This window comes from Cupressus sempervirens, chromosome 11 (assembly GCF_028749045.1).
Source record: "Cupressus sempervirens isolate cs-2001-9-10 chromosome 11, ASM2874904v1, whole genome shotgun sequence".
Taxonomy (NCBI): Eukaryota; Viridiplantae; Streptophyta; class Pinopsida; order Cupressales; family Cupressaceae; genus Cupressus; species Cupressus sempervirens.
Genome location: NC_143128.1, coordinates 312,777,435 through 312,801,969, shown reverse-complemented (window position 1 = coordinate 312,801,969; position 24,535 = coordinate 312,777,435). Strand labels below are relative to the sequence as shown.

The following is a 24,535-nucleotide window of genomic DNA, read 5'->3' as shown; positions in this document are numbered from 1 at the left end:
GGGTTTTGTGTATTGTTGTGAATCTAGATTGTAGAATTTGTTGTCATTTATTTATTGTAACCAAGGATTCAAAGTTGACTTTGCACATCCCTATTTAGAATTCATGACCCACTTAGGTTTGGGTTCTCTTGTATTGCTACTAAACTAAGGTGAGAAATGAAGAAATAAGTTGCCCAAGTTTGTAGTTTGTTGTATAAAGGCTCCCAACACATGAAATTTTCCAAAATCATATTCCAATATAGTCTTAGTAGCATCCTTGATACACAAAAAGGTAAAATAAAAACACCATTTAATCAATGCGATTTGATAGAGTTAAAGAGATCACACAAGGATACTACTGAGAAATGCAAATATTCATAAGGTGCCTATTAACTAAGAAAATGACAAAAGAAATTATGGTGATATGACACTTCTCAAAGTTTTAAAATTATCAAACACATAGATTGAGGAGGTCCCAAGGTGTTTTAGAAGGGTTAAGGAATCTTCACTTTCTTGATGTTTATACTTTCTAGTTTCTAACACAAATACTAGTATCGATAGGTGTGCTCAAATGTCTTTTAGTATATCAAATCTCACATATCTCTAGACACTAATATCTAAATTCTCCCACCTTGTTGTAAAAAATGATGGAGAGTTAAAGTGAGAAGATGTTGATAGTGTGATGTAGTTGTAAGAATTAAGCACACAACTTTTTCTTTAATATAGAATTGGCTGGTATGAACTTAGAGATCCAATTTGGGAATTTGGTTTTGGGTCTTGGTTGTGCACAACCTAGGTTTCTCTCTAAAGGTTTGTATTGACATGGTCACTTGGTCTCTACTTGCAATGAAAACTATCTTATTGAGTTGGATTCTAGAGGAACCTAGACTTACGACTATAATGTTGAGGTAGATGCTACATTTGAAGGTTTGGTGGTATTTATGCTTTGGCAGTTGCAATCATGGAGCTCCAACTTGATATTTTAGCTTTGATCTCATTAGTTGTTCCTTTAGTTTCTTATGGAGGCGGAGATTGTTTGATTGTCCCTATTTTTCCATCCAAGGTTTCCTTCTGAGGTGGAGATTGTCTATATGCAAGGATCCTTACTATTGTCTTCTACTGAGGTGGAGATATTTTGGGGTCTTTTGAAGTGGTAAGTTTACCCCACTCTTTTGGTTGCTTATAAATTGTTTTTTGTTTTGTAAGTAGCATTTTAGTTGTATACTATTAATGACCTATTTGGATTGCATGTTTTAAGCGACCAATTGTGGCCTCTTATTCTATAAGAAACCTTTTGGTTGAGTGTTGTTAATGGCTTATTTGGCACTTGTATTGTAAGTGGCCAATTGTGGCTTTTTGTATAGCCTTTTATTGGGCCTATTTTCCATGGGGTGAGCACCCTAGTACTCTTGATAATAATAGAAAAACATAGTCATAGTTAGAAAGTATAAATTAAGGTATTTTGGGCCATTGGTAAAGGTTGCATCTTACAATTTGATTATCTTGAAACACTATTGGTAGAGGACATTGTTGTAACATGTTGTTTATGCAACTTTGTAAATCTTAGGGATCTCATGTTTTTAAAGATGTTATTGGAGTAGTAATCCAAATTACAAAATATGCCAAACTTAGTGAGTTTGCATTTGGAGTATAATGAAAGATGTGGAGAGAACCCAAATATTCCAAGAAAAGACATGATCTTTAACACTTATCTATATTTAATGTAATTAGATTTGTTTGTTGAAATAAATGTGTGCATTTGATTAAGCTTGGGTATTCATGTACTTGCTTACATTAAATAAGATGAGATTTTCCAAAAAGCCAAGATTTATGCATAATCTATGAAGATTCAAAATCCTTATTTGTTTGGACAAGTTGAAATGTATTAAAAGCCCTAGAAATATGATAAGACAACCAATGGAATAAAATAAATACAAATACATTATAAATATTAATTTCTTTTAGAGAATGAAAAGTAAATAAAATTTTCAATGACTAAGAGGAAAATAGCTACTAAATAATAAATAAGTAATTATTTCAAATTTGTGAAGTATTAGAACTATAGAATTAAACATCTATTTTTTTTAATTCTCTCAAATAAATTGCATTCATAACTAATAAAAAAGTGACATGAGGGGTTTGCTACTTGCTAGTGAAGTGGTGGTATCGTTGTTGTCCCCCCCCCCAGTTCGAACTGAGTCATTTTGTTTGCATGCTTGTGCTTTTGCCAATTAAACTAAACATTATAAAAATTGACCAAACTATTTTGATTCTAGCATTTTATCGATATATGTTAACGGATTAATATTAATGCTTGTGCCATAAGCTAAGTAAATAAACAACTAAAAAATGACATATCTTCTCATGTTTTAAATAAATGTATATGAAATATCTATGTGAATTATATAAATTACTAAACAAATAAGCATATAAAATAATTATAATCAAATGACTTTTAGAATAAATAAATAAAATAAATATAATTATCAAGTAGTTTATTTATTTATTTAATAATTTTTTTTAATACTAATCTTTAGTTCAATATAGAGCGAAGGTTAGTTAATTTTCCATCTGCCCGATTGGCGGACAAGAGATTGTAAACCCCCTCTAGACGAACAAACATTTTCTTCCTCTGAATTCTCATTTTAACTGGAAGTGAAGAAATGCTTACGCTTATCGGTGCAAACCGCCAGGCTTTCCGGGAAATTCCACCTCATATTTGGTTGCGATCGACCTGAGGCATACATTTTTCCTCTTTCGGCCGACGCGCACTTTTTGCCAGAGCCAAATCGATCCTTCTTCTAGGCGCTTTCATGTTTTATGCACTATTAATAAGGTAGAATTATCCAACATCTGCTTAACAGTAAATGCTTTGAATTTTACATTTGAATGACTATAATTGTGATCATACCTGTTTTTAGTATTGGATTGAAAGTTTTACCCCACTTTATTCTCAGGCTACTGTGATTTAGGGTACCTTTGAGTTCCCATGTTTTCAAGAATTGCTGGGTTTGAAGGGGATGTGAATTGCCCGAGGACAACAAAGGCGGTTTAAGATTCGGTTTCCTCAGCTTGAGTTGGTTTGTTACTTTCTCAAAGTTTTGGGTTGACCTGTAGAGTTATGATATTTTATTTCTGATTATATGTGTGAGCGTGATCGACAACATTGATGCAAATATGCTTATACAATTTTCTACCCAGCAAGCTTTAAATCAATCTTAATCTTTTATTTCTTTTTGCTTCCTAGACACATGGAAGTATTATGCATCATATATACAAATAAAGCAAATATTTCCATATATTTTCATAAAGTTCAGGATAAAGGCCACTTTATCCACATTGGCAGCTGAATGTCATATAGAGGAAACCCAATTCATATTCTCATTACGAAAGGGTTGGCTGGTAAGGTTCATGTTTTGGCATGGGGAGCTTCTTAAAGACTAGATCATCTTCAAAACAAAATGCTCCTTTTAATTTTAGGGCCAATAGATGGGTTTCGACTCATTCATGGGTTAGCTGGGTAAGGTCCATATTTTGGCACAGAGGGCTTTTTGATGACTAGATTGCCATCTTTTAACCAAATTACTCCTTTCAATTTTGCTTTTGAGCCAAAAGATTGAACTATCAATGCTAGATACAAACACCAGACCCAGCCCATGGGAGGTGGTTAAGCTATGTCACCAGTATCTAAGGAGCTGCTGCCCACCAAGTCAACAATCTCCCCCTCAGCACTGATTGAGCATTCAATACCCATTGAAGGGACACTTGAACTTGTGACCCAAGGCTTTGATACAAACTGTTGGAATCATTTGCTGTTACACCAAAATTTCAAGTATCAATGCCCAAGACACATATGAGATATACCAGATACATGTGAGGCGGTTAAGCCATGTCATGAGTCCCCAAGGAGGTGCTGACCATCAATTCAACACCACTCACAGGCATTGTGCAGCCTGTGTGTAGGGCAAACCATTAAAATACTTCCTAAGTAGCTCAAAAAATTTGACTATTTGAAATACTCAGTGATTTCCCACTAGCAAGATGGATACTTTCATGGGTTACTGATATACTCACAAAAAAACGACCTTGCCCTTTGCCAAGGAAAAAATGAAATGCAGAACCCAATGGGTGTTGCCTGTCTACATATCAAATCCAATAAAAGCAAGGTCAAGCTTGAAGATTTTGATAGTTTTAAGGTAAATGGAGATGCAATTTTGAAATGCCAGATTTAACAAGCTCTAATCCTGGATATTTTTTCAAATACCGTAGTCATTACAAGCAAAACATTTGTAGGTAAGATGTGATATAGGTTCAATGAAAACTTCAAAACTTAATAGACACGCTGCAGATGTGAGGGCAGTTTTGTGCACCAAAAATGCTTGTAACAAGTTTCAAAACTTTTCTTTTACCTGATCATCCTGATTGGATTTGAATGAAACGATTCTGTTTAAGATTTAAGATGATTGAAGTGGTATCTGCCAAGTGTTACAGGCAGTGAGTGCACAAGTTTGTGTTGCCTGTGTAAGAGTACATACTGATCAGGATACGTTTTTGTTCACACGTGAATGTGCAGAGAGAATTATTGCTTGCTTTTGATTGCATGAGCTGTTTTCTCTTTTCTCATTTGTTTGGACTGTGTTCAAATCCAGTTTATCCATCTACAATGTTGGATCCAGGATTTTCTTCTACACCGCATGGTATTTATCTACAATTTGACAACTTATAAGTGGACAGGAAAGTTCTCCAACAGCAGATAACTGTTTTACTCCTGATGTAGATGAGTAATTCCTAGCCTACTCACAAGCTTGGTCATGAAGCTGAGACCCAAGGGTGCTAAATCGATACACATGTATATGTATTTATATAGGTGTTTGTGGTTTTATTATTTATATATAGACATACACTTTTACATCTATATATATTTCCACGCCTTTGCTTTTGGGTTGAGCTAAATTTGAGTATGTAATGCCCCGCCCGGAGATCCTTGGAAACAAGGATGAAATACAAGCAAGATTTTATTTTTTTAAAACCTAGTGTAAGCGCACATGATAGCAACCTACACAAAACACAAAGATAGCAACGGAAGACTGACACACCATCCAACACCAACGGATCTCCAAACGCCACAACCAAAACACAAACACGAAAACATAAGAGATTGACCAAGCAAAAAGATCAAAACAGACTCCTGAAAATTGGCTAAGTCTGAATTTTGAAGCCCTGCAATTTCCTAAAATCTTTATCTTAGCCCGTAGAGTTCTGAAACCCATCTCAAATGAATCGTCGCATATATTAAAATATATCTTAAGTATAAGAAATTACTTATACTTAAACGATATATTTTAAACCTTGAAGAACGAACTACAAAAAAAAAAACACAACGGAATACAAAATGCACTGCCAAGGGATTGAAGAACACCTATGAGGGTACCCCGAACCATCCCTAAAGAGTTCAGATCAGACTGAAAAGTGCCCGCTGCCCACCCGCGCAGGTTTCATGAAATCCGTGCGACACTTTATCAGCACTGTGCGATACTTCACCAGTGTCGTACAACATTTCTCCAGAAGAAGGGCGACACAATCAAGGTTTGGGCAATAGCTCTCAAAAGGGCGTGCGATACTGGAAGTGTCTCGTACGACATTTCTTCTGAGGAGGTGCGATACTTTCCAGTGTCGCACGACATAGTTTCTATGGGTGTGCGATACACTTTTATGTCACACCATGCTGACAAAGTGTCGCCCAAAGAAACACAAGGACAACTAAAGAGAACACAAAAAGGGAAAAATAGAGTATAAAACCTCCACACCGGGGAGTACCAGATCCACATCTCGAGGCATGAACACTCGAACTATAACTGAATAATTAAAAGACGGAAAGCTGAAATCTAACCATCTATCAAACAATGAAGGGAAAATACAGAAAGGAAAAACATCACAATGAGCAAAACAACCACTAAGTACGCAGTTCCTCCCAACCATCAATGGCATCATAAGACCATCGTGGGTCCTAGCCATTCCTCCGCGCATAATGTTCCAACCCACCGATTGGATCATCGGTGCTATCGTAACAGGACGTCACTACTAAACATGCTACAACAATCATAAGGAAATCTAACATGCTAGTAGTAGAAAAGTGTAAGATAACATCATCTAACATACGATATTCATTCTCATAAGGAAATGCATCAAAATAACATCATCTACACATGATAAACAAGCATCCCAATGAAAGCATAAATCACAAGGAAGCATACTCCGAGGACCGAAGTACCAAGTGAAAACATCCAGCAGCGATTGTACTAGGCTCAAGACCGTCTCTGTACACCGGTCCCTAGCAATGGTGAAGGTAGCTACGCCTCCCAACCACGTGGCACCTGTAGGTTCACACCCGCCGTGCTGATGGAGATAATGATCCAACTACACCCACACCCAAAACAAATATCCATGGCTAACACACACGCCAAGTTGTATGATGATTGAACCCAAGACAAAGACAATGCATAACTACAGGTCCTGGTCAGACATCTCAATAGGCTACTAAGTAGGGGCTGACATCCTAGAGAGTCGCTTGGCATCCAAAAGCCCAAGCTTGGATCACGTGTGGCAACACTCTCAAGGGACTCCCTTGGAACCATCACACGAATGTAGATCTTTTCATTATCTTAAGTTTTATTAACTCTCACAATTTTATTTATTTATCACTTACTTAAAACTTCTTATCCTCTGTCAACCTTCGGCGCCATAATGCGGAGCTGCGAGATAGAAGCCCCCTCTAGGTGCTACCCTACCCTACCCATGCTCATCCAACGATGAGTGCCTGTAGGCATGCAAATTCCCAACCCAACCCCAATGATCAAAAACTTCCAGAAAAGACATGGAAGGTCGAGACTCGCAAGTCCTTCGACAAATGTACGCGCACATACTCGTGTGTGGCGCACCACCATCACGAAGATCATAACATAAGGACTGGATGAGAACACAAAATAGAAGCCAATCAACTGAAACATAATCAGGATGACGGATGCTACACGCATCCCAAAGCAACAAAAGATGCAAAAGTGTTCCGATTGGTATCCAAACGGATCATCCAAGTCCGCGAACCACAATGTGCCGAGAAAATTTGAGAAAACAAGGCAGCACGCAAAACGAGGTAAAAACTCCAAATTTTAAAAAAATTCCAAAATTAAAACCCATTTGGCCTTTGGGTTCAAAAACCCCAAAAATCAAAAAATAAAAGGAATTGGACACCGTATGTAAAAACGGCCAGCATAACGGCCCAAAAACCCAAACCCCCATTTCAAAAAAACAGGGCAAACGTTCATACCCGACCAACCGGGCAGAACTAGCAAACAGAAACGGAGGGGAACACTAGTTCACAACCTCCTAACATATTGCTACAAGAAATGGAAGCAGAAACAGAGCAAAAACATTAAAACGGGAAGGCCCTACCTGACAACAAAAGGGGCCGAAACTGAAACCCGTAGAAGAAAATAAACAATCCGCCAAAACTTCTGAAACTGACGGAAAAGCAAGAACTTCTCGAGCTGAATCCAACGAGACCAACCTCGCAAAGATCCCACGCTCACAGCTCCCACAACGAACAAAACAATAATCCTTCAGAAGAGGATTTCCAAATTTACTCGCCAATTTCTATTTTCAAAATGTGAGAAGTGAATAATGAATTCACTTTTCCAATACTTATTCATTTTGATTGAATAGTTGATTATGGAAATTAGCTCGCTGGAGTAGTTAAACTCCGAATCGACCCAAACGAAAATAGGTTATTATCCGTAATGGAAATTCACCTAAGGCAAAGCTGCTAGAAACTAAATCCGAAAAGATTTAAAACCTGAAAACTCAAAATCAAAGAAAATCACTTAACACTTCGTGACAAATGCGAACTTCTAAATGCACAGACATGTTCACTGGTCTAATCACATAATGCAGATGAGTTCGGATTTACTATTCACCGAAAGGTTTTAATTAGAACAATTAAATAAGGATACGTCGACCATACAGGAGCGACATTGGCAAAATATGAACAGCCGGATCACTAACTCCATTGGCAGTCCTCCATAGGCCACTGCCAGGGATATAATTCCTGCACACTAAAACACACGATCAAGTGCAATTGCATATAATATAATAGCCGAAGCAATTTAAACATTAATTAACTAATTAATCCATTTACATCACTCACGTTCGCAAAAAGCATAAAGAACATAAATGAAGTAAATACCCATAGCATAGAATCCATCTCGTAACATAATCAACAAATATGTCCAATACATCATATAACCAGATATCATCATAGATTTATTGTCATCTCAAAATAGCATCAACATGCAAATATGATAAACTAAACAGCATAGTAGTATAGCATCTATGGTACTGAATCCAAGATCACATCTGACCCTCAGGTCATCTCAAAGAACATATAAAAGAGTATCAAGTATCTCTCGAATCAAAATAGACAAGGTACAGATTGCAAACACGAGAGGCACTACAGAGTAGGAATAGGGTTGCCCATGACTGGAATATTTGTGGCCAAGATACCAACTCCCAGTTGGTTTAGACAATGAAACCATAAATGAAATATAAGATGGAGTTCAAATTTCACATTTAAACATCTGCTTTTCTATCTATACGTGACTTTGAGAATTTTAACAAAAAATAGAATCTATTGTCATCCATCATTCATTTGTTGCCCCTTCTTTTGTAATCTTTCTCTTCTGTAGTGTTCAAACATTGAAAGGCATTGGTGAGCTTGAGTTGAGAGATTAATTAATTTTTAGTTTTTCCTATAGTTGATTTTGTGTTTAATAATTTTGTAAGAAGAGTAAGCATTACTACTTTGGTGAAGCTTTTCCACTTTGGTGGAGCTCCTTGATAGAAATTTTAGCGCTGTTGAGGGAAAAGGATGAGCATAAATCATTCTGTCCAAATTGTCCACTTTCGATTAGGTGTTAGATCAATAAGAATATTTTCTTACCTCTTGATATGTCAGCTCCCGATTTCAATTTTTCTTCCATCTTAATTTCGTGGATTTGGCAGCCATTGCACCACCCATTTTTTGTTGTTTCAATAATTAGATTGGCTTTCTGTTCTCTTAAATATTATGGTGTCCATTTTCTTTGGCTACTCTTATTCCTTCCAAGAGAGCTATATCTTCTGGGTTATCATTTGTATAGTTCCTAGTAGGCTGAAAAGTAAGGGGGTCTGTTTCCATCATATATGAAAAAACCTTCCACACTTGCTAATGCTGGAATTACCTTCTCAGCTTCATTAAAAGGGCCTTAACTGATATTTAAGAGGTTTCTTCCTCACATCTTTAGGCCTTTTAAGGCTACTCTTACCAAACTTATTATCAGGTCTCGGCATCTTTCTCAGCTTCTATCTTTTTGAAAGTTCCTCACTTCTTCGAATTGTTTATTTTGTACATGCTTTCATTTATTGATTAGTGTTGATATTGAAGCTTCTTATTTCATATTCTTGTTATTAGATTCTCCTTTCAGCATTAAGTTTTAGGGTATCTTCCAGCCATGGATTCCACATTATAAAGGCTGAAATTATTATTCACATTGTCTTCAAAGTTCCTACCTAATTCCCTTAGCTTATCTTCCTCCTTGTTTTTAAAGAGTGTCACCCAAATCTTCCATGCAAACTGACAACATAGAAGGAAATTTTCAACATCTTTTGACTTGCAATTGCATAAAACTTAAAGACATCTCGGGGGACCGTGAAAGCCTCTAGTTGAAAGCATCATATATTATTGACTGACTTGAAAATGCTAACTATACAAATAAATTTCTCATTGGAAATGCATTATTGAGGAGATGTTTGTTCCTTTCCCTTTGTTTTTTTGAAAAAAATCTTTACATGCGCCTTTAACTTAATATTTTTCCTAATTTGGCTTTGTCCAATGTAAGCTGATCTCTTCTTCATATATTTGAAAGGGGGTTTTCGTACAAAATATTTTCCACAACTATAAAATCATCCCATATTAAACCTTTTTATAATGTTGACCCTCCCCAATATTCCATCAAAAGTTTTTATCAAGGTGACACCTAAAATTTAAATGCCTGAGAACTACAGGGAAGACATTTTAGCAAAATAAACTTATAGCTTTGTGACCATCCAAATACTTATTGACTACGTTGCTCTGAAGCCTCTCTTTTTCTTTACAGACCCTCTATACCATCTTTGCTTTCAAAGCTAATTTCGTGACCCTGATGGATCTTATGTCTAAACTCCCATTTTTGTTGGTTTGTACTCTTTTTCCAGGCTACGGAGGTTCTCTTGTTGTTTCTGTTTTATACCATTCCGCAATATCCTATTGTAATCTTGTAATTCAACTATTTTTTCGGGTGCATTTAATAAAGACATCAATATATGTTGAAGCTTTTCACGGACACACTTTAATTATTTGAACTCTTCCTGACAATGCCATTTGCTTTTTCGTGTTGGCAGCTTTTCTTGAATCCATCTATCATCCCCTTACAACATCCTTCCATCCTACCTTCCTTCAGTTGCACTCCTGGGTAGATATGTGCTCTCTCTCTCTCTCTCTCTCTCTCTCTCATGTGCACGCACATGTGCACACATACAGACACACACAACACTAGAACAAGGTAGAGAAAGAAATACTTTGTCTCCTATGAGGGAATCTCATATGCCAAAGAGGCATGCTGGCTGGCAGTGACCTAAAAATGATCTTTACCTTTACCTTTAAAAAAGTGCTTATCATGTTTTCATCCTATGAATCTTAAATTCCTTATTAGCTTCCAAGAATATCCAGTCCTAAAATAAACAAACTTCAGGAGAACTAATGCAGACTAATTGCTTTTAGTTTTTTTTGTTCCAAGAAATTATGTGGTGATTAAATCACAGTATTTATCTGCAAGTAATGATCTTCATCAAGTTTGTCACCATCTTTATGTTATTGTGTAAGAAGTGGCACAAATGTGTGTAATACAGTTTTTAATTAGTCAATATCATTAGGAATCACAATATATATTGGGTACTAAAAGATGGGAATGCTTGATGAGATCCTGAATGCCTTGCACATCAAATTGATATTATGCATGTTCTAACGTACAGTTGCAGATTCATGACCGGTCGAGTACTTTAATATGACGGACATGCAAGAGGAAGATAAGCTTTTGCTGAGTAGTTTGGGTGTTGTATCTGCTAACCCGGATGACATTGAACGTCATGTACTTGCTAAGGTACTAATCTATCAGAATAATTTGAATGGCTCAAGCTTTATACACATTATATGTGGCATTTACTTAGTCTTTCAAAGATTTTACCTGTGACATTTTACTGTTTTTTGAAACTAAACATTTGTTTCCTGTTGCTTTGAATCCATTATCGTATTGGTAATATATAACAGGCAAAAAACAAAGAACAAGAGGCTGAGATCAGCCAAATTTCTGCTGAAAATAGTGATGGCGATATTCTCGAAGGAGGGAAACAAGATGAAGGAAATTTGCTTAGAAAACGGTCCCATATTCATGCTCAGTTAAAGGCACTGGAGGTTGAAATAGCTGCTGTTGCTGCAGGGCTGGAAACAGTTAAGAATTCTGCAAGCAATAATGTTATTTACATAGAGGATTCTGAAGGTGAGAAAGAAGACAAGGAGCTGGAAATCAGGGAAAAAAAGCATTCTTTAGTGGAGGGATCAGTGCTTCAGCATGCATTGGCTACTGAAAGGCTGAAAAGCCTTAAAAAGAAGAAAGGACAACTTAAGGAACAGTTGAAGGCTTTTGAGGGGGAGGGAAAGATTCAGGAATCTGAGGAGCAGGGATTGTTTTATGATTTAGGGAATGAAGAAGGTATTGTCACCAAGAGATCCAGCCATTCAATAGACAAACAGAAAAAAGTGGAAAAGAAGAATGCTTATTTTCAAGAGGATGATGAGTTTGATATGGCATTGGATGCAGCAGCTTCAGGGCTTATTGAAACTGTAATTTGCATTCCCTAGACCACCTTAATTTTAAAAGGCAATGAAAAAATGTGGAATGTATTCTGTAGCATAGCATTTCATTTTTAATGACTTCCATTCTGTGATTGTCTATGCATGGACATGTTTTCGATTTATTTCGTCCATGCCCTACTTGGTAGCTGATAACAGTGCTTTAATTTTTTCTCCTAAGATTGAATGAAAATTATATTTTGTGTAGGAGCGTGATAAACTTATCCGAAAAGGGGTATTAACACCTTTTGACCAAGTCAGAGGCTTTGAGCGTCGGGTACAAAGATCTCACCCCCAAAGAATCACCGAAAAACCAGTTGAGATCGATGATGTCAATCTTTCAATAGATTCTATCTCCAGAGCTGCTGCATCAATGTCTGTAAGTGCTAAACGTCGACCATCAACAAAGTTGCTTGATGCAGAAGACTTGCCAAAGTTGGATCCTCCCACTCGCCCATTTCGAAGACTTAGAAAACCTATAAATGCCAAAGTATTCAATGAGACTGAGAAACCTTCAAAAATCCACTCAAGCAATTTAAGAAAACGAAAGCGACCTTTACCTGATCAACAATGGAGGAATGCTGCATCTAGTGATGATGAAGCATGGAGTGATGCAGATCATCAAGAAGGCAATGGTATGTAGATCATATGGCAACATCTATGACATTATTTTGATAGTTTTATATAAATAGGGTTTACAATAAGCATACACTTACAGTGAAGACAAGTTTTGTCTGACACTCAGAATATTTTCATGTCCAATTTTTCGCTTTAATGGCTTTAGTTGACTTCATTGCAGGTGTGATTATTTTGCAGCATTATATATTCCTGGTCCATATATTCTCACACGTATCTATACTCTCAAATGTCCTTTCATGGTTATGTTTATATATATTCGCCCTAAGTTGCCTTCAGCATATTTCAACACAATTGACCCTAATTCATCTAGATGATAACACCTTTTAGCTTTTCAAATACAATGAGAAGTCTTAGAAGACAATATAAGTAGCAATGTCCATTTTCTTTCAGAATAATGTTTTGTAGTTCATGCCTACGTTATAATTTCCAATTTGATCTCCTACATTTGCACTGAAGTCTGGTTTGGTGTATTTTCTATGATTAGTCTTCCGTCCCAGGACATTTTTGCATCTCTTTCTTTTGAAGACAGAGCATATCTCTTTCCTTTGGAGTATTTCAAAGCAATTACAGACTTCTAGTAGACTAGAACCAGTGTTTGTCCAAGTTTATGTGATGGGACACTTTTGTTTCCAGATTTTATGGACGGTGGGGACATGGCTAATAAAAGAATCTATAAAAATTAATAATGGAGAACTAATTACAAGAAGCTTTTAAAAAAGTTGCAATATATCATTTATGTCTAAACAATACGGGTAAAAGAAGCTGAAATTTGCAGAAAATTGTACTGCTGTGCAGTGATTCTGGATATGTATTCAATCCTGTATTCAGCATCTTGAGTGAAAATTGTACCATTGACCACTGTAAACAAGGAGAGCAATTTTTGTCACTGTTTCTGTAGTTCTAAAATTTGATAAAAACTATTTCCATTTATCATCTGAAAAAGAGTACCAGGCTTTAGGTATATTCATAAACTGAATAAAAGCAAATACACCAATACTGACCAAACTTTGAGTTGGCTTGTACAATATGAGTTGGAACTTCAGCATTTCCCAATGAAAGGGGTTCACAAAAGAGTAGAACTTGGCAAAGAAGTCCAGAATGAGTGCAGTGCCAATATACTTGTGTCAGAAGCTCAAGCATCTTCAGTAAGATCATTATATTTTCATGTGATCATAAATGAGCATCACCTGGAATTGTGTATGGTTCAGCATACTGAAATAAAGAGAATTCAATAACTTGGGATTTAATCTGGATCAGCTTAGAAAACTAAAAAATGCTAAAATATTACAAAAACCGGGGAAGAAATACTGCTTTTGTTATCTTGAGCGTAATAAATGGAAGAAGCTGCTTTTCTTTCCAGTGAAGTCCAAACAATTTTTCTTGTTTTCTTTTTAAAATCAAAGCTGGGTACTGGTGGTAGCAACCCCCAGAAGGATTGATCGTGATAATAGGGCCATGTTGAGGGTCAGAGCCACTGCCATCAGGTCAAGTCTTCCTAAACCACAAGTACCTTCATTGTGCAATTGCCTGCCATCTTATAATTTTTAACCTAGCTCCATTTTCCAAACCTTTTTTGTTTTTTCATTTTTTTAAAATGTTGCATGAGTTTGTATTTTACAGTTTTGTCGGGGAGATCTTTCCATCCATGGGACAATTGAGGGACATCTGGATTCTGGACATCCACTGGCCATACCAGTGATGGCAAGAACTTCTCTCCAGAGGGAATTGTTCCTGGAGACACCCTTGCTCCTGCACGTGTATTCAAAGGATGCTTTAAACATAGGGAAGGGAGGGGGGAAGTATCGTTCCTTTCCTATGGCACCTGGGACCTCCCTGTTCAAGGAAATAGGTCAAAGATTCAGGAATGTCCTGGAGTACACTGATGGCAATACATTTTGGCTTGTTTTGAATACTTGGAGAATTTTGTGCAGTAAGGGCCATTTGTCTTCTTCAAATAATATTTTTTCAGTTAATGCTTACTTTGTTGTACTTCCCAATTTGATCTCCTACATTTGCATTGAAGATTGTTATGACGCTTTTTGATGACCATCCTTTGTTTTCATGACATCTTTGCATCACTTTTTAGTGACAGGTGGTGAGATACAGTAGCTATTTAATTCAAATTTGGATGTTGTTCTAGTTAATGTGCACTGAAAAAAATCTTGGATATTATCTTTCCAGATTAGCACTCTAGCTGCTAAGCTTGTTGATTGAGATGCTATGAAAACTATTAGTTAAAATAACTGACAATTGTGATTTTTTGTTTGGATTGCAGAAGATGCTATAAAAAAACAGAAATACACGAATAAAAGACAGGATGGCTCAGAGACAGCAAGATCTGATTATGAGATTGAGGATGATGACGAAGCTATTAGAGATTCCGGAGGTCTTGAGGAAGATATTGTAACTGTTGAAGGAGGATTGAAAATTCCTGGGAAGATTTTTGATAGTCTTTTTGATTACCAGAAAACAGGTGTTAAGTGGCTATGGGAGTTGCATTGTCAGAGGGCTGGTGGAATAATCGGAGATGAAATGGGTCTTGGGAAAACAGTTCAGGTGGTAGCATTTCTGGCAGCTTTGCATTTCAGTGGTATGTACAAGCCCAGTTTAATTATATGTCCAGTGACACTTTTGCGCCAATGGAGACGGGAAGTTCGAAAATGGTACCCACAGTTCCATGTTGCAATATTGCATGATTCTGTTTCAGCATCTTCTGTAAAATCCAACAAGTCTAAGGGGACAAAAATGGAGGATGAAGATGAAGTACCAATATATAATGATGAGGAGGAAGTCCACACTGTTCAAGTTGCACACAAGTGGGATTTTTTAATTAAGCGAAGTATTGAATCTAGTTCTGGGTTGCTGATCACCTCTTATGAACAACTTAGAGTATTAAGGGACAAATTGCTGGACATAGAGTGGGGATATGCTATATTGGATGAAGGGCATCGCATAAGAAACCCAAATGCCGAAATCACCCTTTTGTGCAAACAACTGCAAACTGTGCATCGGATTATAATGTCAGGTGCCCCAATTCAGAACAAGCTAACAGAATTATGGTCTTTGTTTGACTTTGTTTTTCCTGGAAAGCTGGGAGTCTTGCCTGTATTTGAGGCTCAATTTGCTGCTCCTATTTCAATTGGTGGTTATGCCAATGCATCCCCATTGCAAGTATCTACTGCTTATAAATGTGCGGTTGTTCTTAGGGACCTAATAATGCCTTACTTGTTACGCCGTATGAAATTGGATGTAAATGCACAACTTACAAAGAAAACAGAGCATGTTCTTTTCTGTAGCTTGACTAAAGAACAGCGCACGGCATATCGTGCTTTTCTTGCAAGTTCTGATGTGGAGCAAATATTTGAGGGCAGTAGAAATTCACTCTATGGAATAGATATATTGCGGAAAATATGTAATCATCCCGATTTGCTTGAAAAGGAACATAGCAGCAACCATCCAGATTTTGGGAATCCAGAACGCAGTGGTAAGATGAAGGTGCTTTCCCAAATTTTGAATGTTTGGAAAGATCAAGGCCACCGGGTTCTGGTTTTTACTCAGACACAGCAAATGCTAGACATCCTTGAAAATTTTCTAGCCTCTGAAGGTCTTACCTATCGGCGAATGGATGGATTGACTCCTATCAAACATCGTACAGCCCTAATGGATGAATTCAATGAGTCTACACATGTTTTTGTATTTATTTTAACTACAAGGGTTGGGGGCCTGGGAACAAATTTGATTGGTGCTGACAGAGTGATAATCTTTGATCCAGATTGGAATCCTTCAAATGACACACAGGTATGATTCCTTATATCAAAAGATTCAAAACATAAATATGGTAACTAATTAGGTTGAATTTAAGAAGATGGCAACAAGAGAAGTTGAATGCTGAATATTTGTAATCTTTATTTTTAATTTATGATTTCTTTTATGGCTCTTTTCCTGTAGAAGAAATTACCAAGTGATAAGTTCCAGGGCTGGTTAATATACAAGGGGCGTGAGCTTTGTTCCCTTTTTATTGTCAGTTTAATTGTTATAAAATTCTTTATGCAGGCAAGAGAGCGTGCTTGGCGTATAGGTCAGACACAAGACGTGACTGTCTATAGATTCATAAGCCGTGGAACAATTGAGGAAAAAATTTATCACAGACAGATATATAAGCATTTCCTGACCAATAAGATTCTCAAAAATCCACAGCAGAGAAGATTCTTCAAGGCAAGAGATATGCGGGACCTCTTTACTTTACAAGATGACACAGATGAGAATAGGACAGAAACATCTAGCATTTTTAGTGAAGTGACTGGAGAAGCAAGGTCACATGATCAGAATGAACAACAAATACAAGCAAAGCGTCCTGTCAATAATCAAATTGACAGTACATCTTGTGGCATTATTAATGGGGGCCAAGGCAAGAGTAGATCCAGAGGCAAGGGTAAAGAAAAGCTTATGCCTAAAGAAGAGATGCAAGAAGATGATTCAAATATGCTAAAAAGTCTTCTAGTCAATGGAATTCATGTAAGTAGCAATTCGATTGTTGAAATGATGAATATAGATTGGAAAAGATTTGATTTGAATTTTGTATGGTAGAGACAATGCTCACTGCCCATCCATTTTAGTAAAATTTATGACATTTTGGTGTCATGTCCTCTACATATTTACAGATTGTACTTTCTCCCATTCTAAAATTTGGAATTGTTAAATCTTACAGAGCACTATGGATCATGATGCAATTATTGACATCAATGATGAAGAGAAGCTGAAGCTTGATGATGAAGCTGCTCAAGTTGCCCAAAGAGCAGCTGAAGCTTTGAGACAATCGCGGATGCTTCGGGGTCAAGATGGTGTGTCAGTCCCAACATGGACAGGTAGATCTGGTGCTGCTGGTGCTCCAGCCTCCATAAGGAGAAAATTTGGATCAACAGCAAATAATCAGTTGGTTTCAGCTTCAAAGTCTACTGATAGATCTAGTATCAATGGAGCAAGTAGCTCTCAGGGTGCTTCGATAGGACTTGCTGGAGTTTCTACAGGAAAAGCCTTGAGCTCAGGTGATCTTCTTGCACGGATACGAATGAATAGAGAAAGTGCTATAGATGCTGGCTTGGAGTACCAGAATTTATCAGGAGCTGGCTCTAGTACAACACATGAGATTCAGAGAATATCAAGCAACAAGAAGCCCACAAATGGTCAGACTGTTTCAAAATTTGTTCAACCTGAAATTCTAATTCGTCAGCTATGTACATTCATACAACACAATGGTGGATGTGTGGGGTCAACTAAACTTGTAGATCATTTTAAGGACAAGGTTCCTCCAAAAGATTTGTGTTTGTTCAAGAAACTTTTGAAAGAAATTGCTATCTTGAGAAAAGAAGGTGGACAAGGTGAATGGGTATTAAAATCAGACTACCAGATTGACAAATTCGGTACTGGGTGAACCATAACCTTTTGAAGATTTATTGAAGCTTGATTTTGAAGTGTCATGTTTTTAGACATGAGCCAGTCTCATGCGTCAGCATTTCTGTAAAACCTGGAACTTTCTCCTCTCCCCAAAGTTTTGGACACCATCGCCCAATGATAAATTTAGCAACTGAGTTTACAATTGTATATTATGGTGAAGTACAATACTGTATGGAATGCAGCAAGTACCACTACAAAATTCCAAAAAATGCACAACCATTTTTCTTGGAATTGGCCTGTTGGTGCTTATATGGATTCAACGCAGAATTGTTTCTCTGGGTGCTACGATTTTGAAATGTCTGGAAATGATCAGGAAGTCTCTTCCTCGATGTATACTTGATCAATTGAGACTTTCAATGTTCATGCTGTAGTCAGAAGGGAATTAAGTTTATTATCTAAGATATATGAAGTGGTGATATGTTTTGATAATGCATACAAATTCTGTACAGTTGAACACATCTGTAAGTTTTGTTGCTAGGATACACCATTTCAGTGAGGGCATCAGTTAGTTTTTAAATAAAAATAAATAATTATATTGAGAGGCATCATAGCATGACTGCACAGTCAACACATTGAATTTTTATATTTCTAAAATAAACAATTTCAAAAACTAACATAAAATTCTAAAATATTTATTTTAGTTTCAAAGTAAAAATAAAATATAAGAATTACTGGAATAATGAACTAGTTGATTAGTAGATATTTTCTACAAGAAGTTAAATTTTGATATTTCATAGTGCCATCAGGATTCAATGGGTAGTATTTTGAGTCAAACTCATCCACTTATGTTTCATGAGTAGTGATTCATGTGAAAGAGACATGTAGCACTTAGGTGATGCTCATAGAGGTGAATCACTGGACTTCTTCTGAGGTCATCCATCCCAAGACTACTATAGGTCTCCATCCCATTACTACTACAACTCAAGTCTGCCTAATTAAGAAGTTTCCTTCATAATTAAACCTACTTTGTTTACAACATTTGTAAAACCTTGAACAAGTTGTGTCTTAAGCTCCTTAAGCTCATCAATGGACAAATTTTTACATTTACATACATAATAGCCTGTAAAATAAAATAGAAAAATAAAATAATATATTATAATAAAGCATAATAAAATAATAATAATTGGTAGACCCACATGACAAGTGTCAGTGCAATGCAGGATCAAGGCGGTAGGGAAAACAAACATGTTACATATGACAATCTTTTTGGACACTACATTTTGGACATCTCACAATTTACCAGCAGGGCAAACAAAATTCCACTTGCTACTTGGAAACGATGATGAGTTGACATGAGCAGGTCAAACTTGTCCTTGAGCAATTTTTGGGAGCAAAAAACCCTAAATCCTATTTAGTACCATTTGAGAGATTGTTGAACAATTCCATAGAGTAGATCATCAACTGGTTATTGAAGCAATTCAGTGAACGAGTTGGTTCGCAGCCGCTACTTAGGTTTCAATTCCATTGATTTTGAACAATTCCATAGAGTAGATCATCAACTGGTTATTGAAGCAATTTAGTGAACGAGTTGGTGCGCAGTCGCTGCTTAGGTTTCAATTCCATTGATTTTATTAATAGATATTTTGAAGAAGAAAATTCTTAGGCGGATTTTTTTTTTTGAAAAGATTGGGAAGCAAATTTTTATCCTTGTATACATAATTGGCAGGTTTCCAAAATGGGCGAGATTAGGATACCTATTGTCTCAATTTTGGAACCTAGAAGCTGTGATGAAAATAGGGCAAGCTCTAGGATCCTTCATAAGAGTAAGATTTATTTATTGGTAAATCAAATTTGGATTAGAAGCAATTTTTTTTTGCTTTGATATGGATATATTTTAAAATATTTAGTGGATCTTAAAATAATCATAGAAAAAGGAAAATGGTTTAAAAAAATTGAAGTTGATACAGGGATATATACTGAAAATTGCATATTAGGGAAATGATTTGTTATTAGCCATTCAAGAAAGGGAGATGAAAGAGATAAGGGACATGAAACTTCAGCAAAAGTCAAGTTTGACAATATTTTTGCAGAAAATTGAACATTGCAAACTAAAGATCAAAACATCAAGAAGGGCAAAACTATCAAAGAAGGGAAATTATAGGACTATCAAACATCCAATAAAACAAGAAGTGCCAAATTATCAAAGAAGTAGAAATTATAGGACTAGCAATCATACCTTAGTGTGCAATGGGTACACCAAAGAGATATGAAAGATCAACTAAGTATTTGTCCCTTTGTTCATCTCTCCCTTTCATACTCTTATATCTCCTCATTTCTTTATCAATCTATGTCACCATTTATATATATTTCTATCTCTTCCTCTCTATTTTTCTCTCATCCCTCTCACTCTATATTCATCTCTATCTCTCTTCGCTTCCCTTCCTATACCTTAGAATCTCTACATTTCTTCACATTTCTTCCCTCATCTCTCCCTCTATCTATCTTGTTATCCCTCTATCCCTCTCTATCCCTATATATCTTTCCCTCTCCACCTCTCTATATATCAATTTCTACCTCTATCATTAACTTTATATCTCTCCAACTACTCTATAACCTTACTTTAATGATTTTAATCACTTAATTTAACATTTTTACTTTAATTTTTAATTTTCTAAGTGTGTTTAATTGTATTTGATGAATGCCACTAGATACGAATAGATTTTAACAAATTATTGATTAGTTGTTAGTTCCTAGCTATGATAGGCAAACTTATGGAATCCTTTATTTCCAAATACTAATTTGACTATGTTTACCAACCAATTACAATGAAGTATTAAATTTTATTGAACAATTTTTTTTTTATAGTTAATTAATACTAATTTTCAATAATTAAAAGATATGATTTTTCTTATTTTTATTGGATGGAGCAATGAGGAAAATAAAAAATTTCAAAGAAAAATAGAAAAATCTTATGAGAAAAATCTTAAAGCTTTATGAATAAAATTTTAGAAATTTCCACTAGAAGTTTTGGAAGCTCTCAAGTTCTTTCTCAATGTCAAGCTTATAGATCACTCCAAAATACACATGGGTTTTGAAAACCTAAGGGTGGAAACCTATTCAAAGAAGATGACATTTGTAAGAGCTTCAAAGGATATCTCCCACACAAATCTGTTATCCCATACCATTCACATTGCCTCAATTTCATACAACAACATCAACCTAATCGATTCAGAAGCATGGAATTCATTTTATTTTTTCGAATGTGTTCATCCTTTAACTGGTAATTACTAATATATTTGATAACAATGTTTCCACAAGCTTCACTTAGCTACATAATACCATGTTGTTGCCTGGGCAATTGATGTCTATCTTATAAGGTGATGTTGTCTGGTCTTTGATAAGTGAAGTTTATGCTACAATGCATACCCAAATAGAGGATACTGTACCATTTGTTAAATGACTTGATGAAGAATTATCTTTTTTGGTAAATTGTTTCTCAAGACTAACAAGTTTATGCCAATTCTTGAATTTTTAATTTCTTTGCATATCCTTGTTAAAGTTTTGATTGCATATTTGTAAAGAAAGATAGGACCACTATTGCCACAAGAAGATTGCAAAACGTCTATAAGGGTTCATGCATAGCAAGATTTTCTCTTTTATAATTCACCTTTATAGTTTGTTCCTATTCTTTCCATTATAAACTTATGTGTAAAGAATCTTAAACAATAAAACCAAAACCATATTAGTTAGTACCCCTCCCATTAAAAATGAAGCCAACCTACAGATGCAAATAATTCATTTCACTTAAGTGTATATGTTGGACTTACAAGTCTCATTGATATGACGATTTGATGTAGGAGCATCTTGGGTGTAAGAGCAATTTTACATCACCCAAAAATATTTCCTTTTCTATCTCTTGAATAAGGGTTGTCTTTGTGTAGAGTTATTGTTTTTCGGAGGCTTGCTACTTAGCAAGCTAGCAATATAAGCTTAGAATATCCTAATTTCAGAGGTGGATGTTCATCTTGGATATACCAACCTACCAGTTGAGGCTCAATACCATATCATGAGTATTTGTGAAGTTATTGTAGATTTTTGGTGTGCATTTTGGTACAAAAACTTCAGGCTCAAATTTGAAAGCCTTAGAGGCCTTGGATGGGCTCCGAAATTAGTTTGTTTGGAGCTTGCACAAGTAGCTTGTGCTAATTGATTCTTGTAGATCAAAAGCCGAGGATTCTAGAATGGGGTTATAGTGGCCAATCAGAGCAACAATTCATAAGTTATGGTCTTCCATAGTTGGGCCAACCAAAATTTCTAAAATAAACATCAAAAGTGTACTGGGCCAACTCTATATGTATTTTTAGGGATGGTTGGCCTCAAGGGTTAGGGTTTGAAGTCTAGAAACTCCCTAGGCAACATAAAATTGGTTATATAAGAAAGGTCCATAGATTGTCTAGGACAACTATGAGTGATAGTTGGCAGCTCTGTGTTGCAAATTATTGTAAGGAAGATGCCCATGTGGGTTTGCATATTGTATTTCAAAATTTTGTAATTCCACATTTACAATGATAATAAGAAACCCATATTTTGTTCTCGCAAATTCTTGTTATTTCTTTGTTTCTAATATGTGTTTTTGGTATTAAGAAGAGAACCCTGACCAAGTAGTATCAAAGCATGAGTTCCTGAGTGTGTAAATAGACCACCAACTATGAGCCAATTTGCACCAGGCCCATGGTTTGGGCTAAGCGTGTTGATATATTGCTCATTGTGAGGCAATTTGCACTAAAGTTTTTACAAAAGTGTAAAAATGCCTCCATAAAGAGAGCATGGTGGAAGAGCCGTAGGTTTTATTGATCTTGAGGGTTTCAAAGCCCTTTAGAGATAGATGAAAGCATTGGAAGAACAAATGCACAGAGGAATAAATCTTGCTATAAGAGATGAAAGTGAGGATGAAGGAGAAGAAGAAGAAAATGATGAAGAAGAGACAATTCTAAACCCAAAATAAGAGAGACTTTTTAGGGCCATTTCCAAGATTGAAAAAAGACCCAAGTTTGAGGTTCCCACATTTTTGGAAAGTCTTAACCCAGTGGAGTTGATCAATTGAATCAATAAATTGGAGGGATACTTTGAGTATGAAGATATTGAGGGTCCTGATAGGGTCAAGTTTGCGAAGGCCAAATTGATGTTGGAAACCATTGGTTAATTGTGTATTGTCTTTGATGTTACACAAAATGTCATATCTTTTCTCTTTAGTGTATGTTGAGCTCACTCAGGTGATGAAGATAAATTCCTGTTTTTGCCGAACATTCTAGTGTTTGCCAAGTTCAGAAGATACTATCTATTGAGTTCACTTAGGCGACAAAGAAACGTTTGTAGAAGTTGAGTGTTAATTGAGCTCACTCAGTTAATGAAGGAAAAGTTGGATGAAACTAGTGTTAATCGAGCTCACTCCATTACCAAATAAAGTTTATGAAGCTACAGTGTTAACCAAGTTCACTTGGTTAACATAGGAAAATCACTTCTAAGTTAGTATCTACCGAGCAGAGTCAACTATTGAAGGATTTTCTTGTTTTGACATATTAAGATTAATGGATTTGTTTGTTGGTTCTAGCCGCCTAAGGAGATGAATATTAATTATTCTAAGTTGTATTCAAGCTGACTTGACAATGCATAAGGTACATGTTTAAGGTCAAGTTGAGGATTGAATATGTGCAAGTGAATGAAATAATAGAAGATGTTTAGAGGAAGTGAATTAGAAGGATAAATAGAATATCCTTGTGGAGCTGCAAAGATACATTCGATCAGGAAGGATAAAGTATACAAGCTAGAATTAAGATTTGCAATCAACAATTCAGTTGCATCAAAAATTAGATCATCTCATTGTTACTCTCTAACAATTGCAACAGTGATCTAAATCTCTTAATAGAGTTGGCTTAACAACTATTTGTAAATCCTCTAACAAGGTGACATTTCTAGATTGAAGTGTCTAAAGAATTCTAACAAAGCCACTCCTAACAGGGTGATTAAATCCTCTAATAGGGTCACACCTAACAATGTGTTTTGTAACCTTTGACAGGGTTGGCTCCTAAATAGATTCAGACCATAGGGGTGTTTCTCTAGTCAGCTCCTTAGGGTTTTTCCCTAGTCGGCTAGTAAGGAGGTTTTTTTAAAATTTTTTTTTTGTATATAAATATGAGTTTCATTTTTTACAATTTGTATTTATGTGAAATCAAGTTATTGGCTTTTGAATTGGGAAGAAAGAAATAATTGACAAACTTCAACCTATTTTTGAATTTTGGAGGAAGAATTTACGACATGGGCAATAAAGATAAAAGAGCAAGTAAATATGCACGAAGAAGAACTAAGGAACAAGAAGATGAAAATTGTCAAAAAACACTAGCAAGATACTATCTAGATCAGGTACACATGCACAATCTTTTTTCCAATGTATTTAATTAGTTTATTTAGTTAGGATTAGGGTTTAAATCCAATTAGGAATATGATATTTATCTTAAATTAGCATTACTAGATTAACTTAATATTAAG

At 35.9% G+C, this 24,535-nt stretch overlaps 1 protein-coding gene across 3 annotated transcripts; it reads left to right on the top strand.

The window, feature by feature from the left end:
• The first annotated feature begins 2,550 nt into the window (after window positions 1-2,550).
• CHR8 (chromatin remodeling 8) lies at window positions 2,551-18,488 on the top strand. 3 transcript variants are annotated; one of them, XM_089811599.1, is made up of 9 exons: window positions 2,551-2,815; window positions 2,937-3,059; window positions 10,450-10,520; window positions 11,080-11,207; window positions 11,375-11,947; window positions 12,165-12,591; window positions 14,871-16,393; window positions 16,649-17,110; window positions 17,304-18,488. In XM_089811599.1, the coding sequence occupies exons 4-9, from the start codon at window positions 11,112-11,114 to the stop codon at window positions 18,024-18,026; spliced, it is 3,804 nt and encodes a 1,267-aa protein (XP_089667725.1). In that variant the 5' UTR covers window positions 2,551-2,815; window positions 2,937-3,059; window positions 10,450-10,520; window positions 11,080-11,111; the 3' UTR covers window positions 18,027-18,488. The 3 variants fall into 3 exon arrangements, with proteins under 3 accessions (XP_089667725.1, XP_089667724.1, XP_089667726.1); XM_089811598.1 differs by lacking the exon at window positions 10,450-10,520; XM_089811600.1 differs by lacking the exons at window positions 2,937-3,059; window positions 10,450-10,520 and having other exon boundaries at window positions 2,696-2,815.
• The last annotated feature ends 6,047 nt before the right edge of the window (window positions 18,489-24,535 follow it).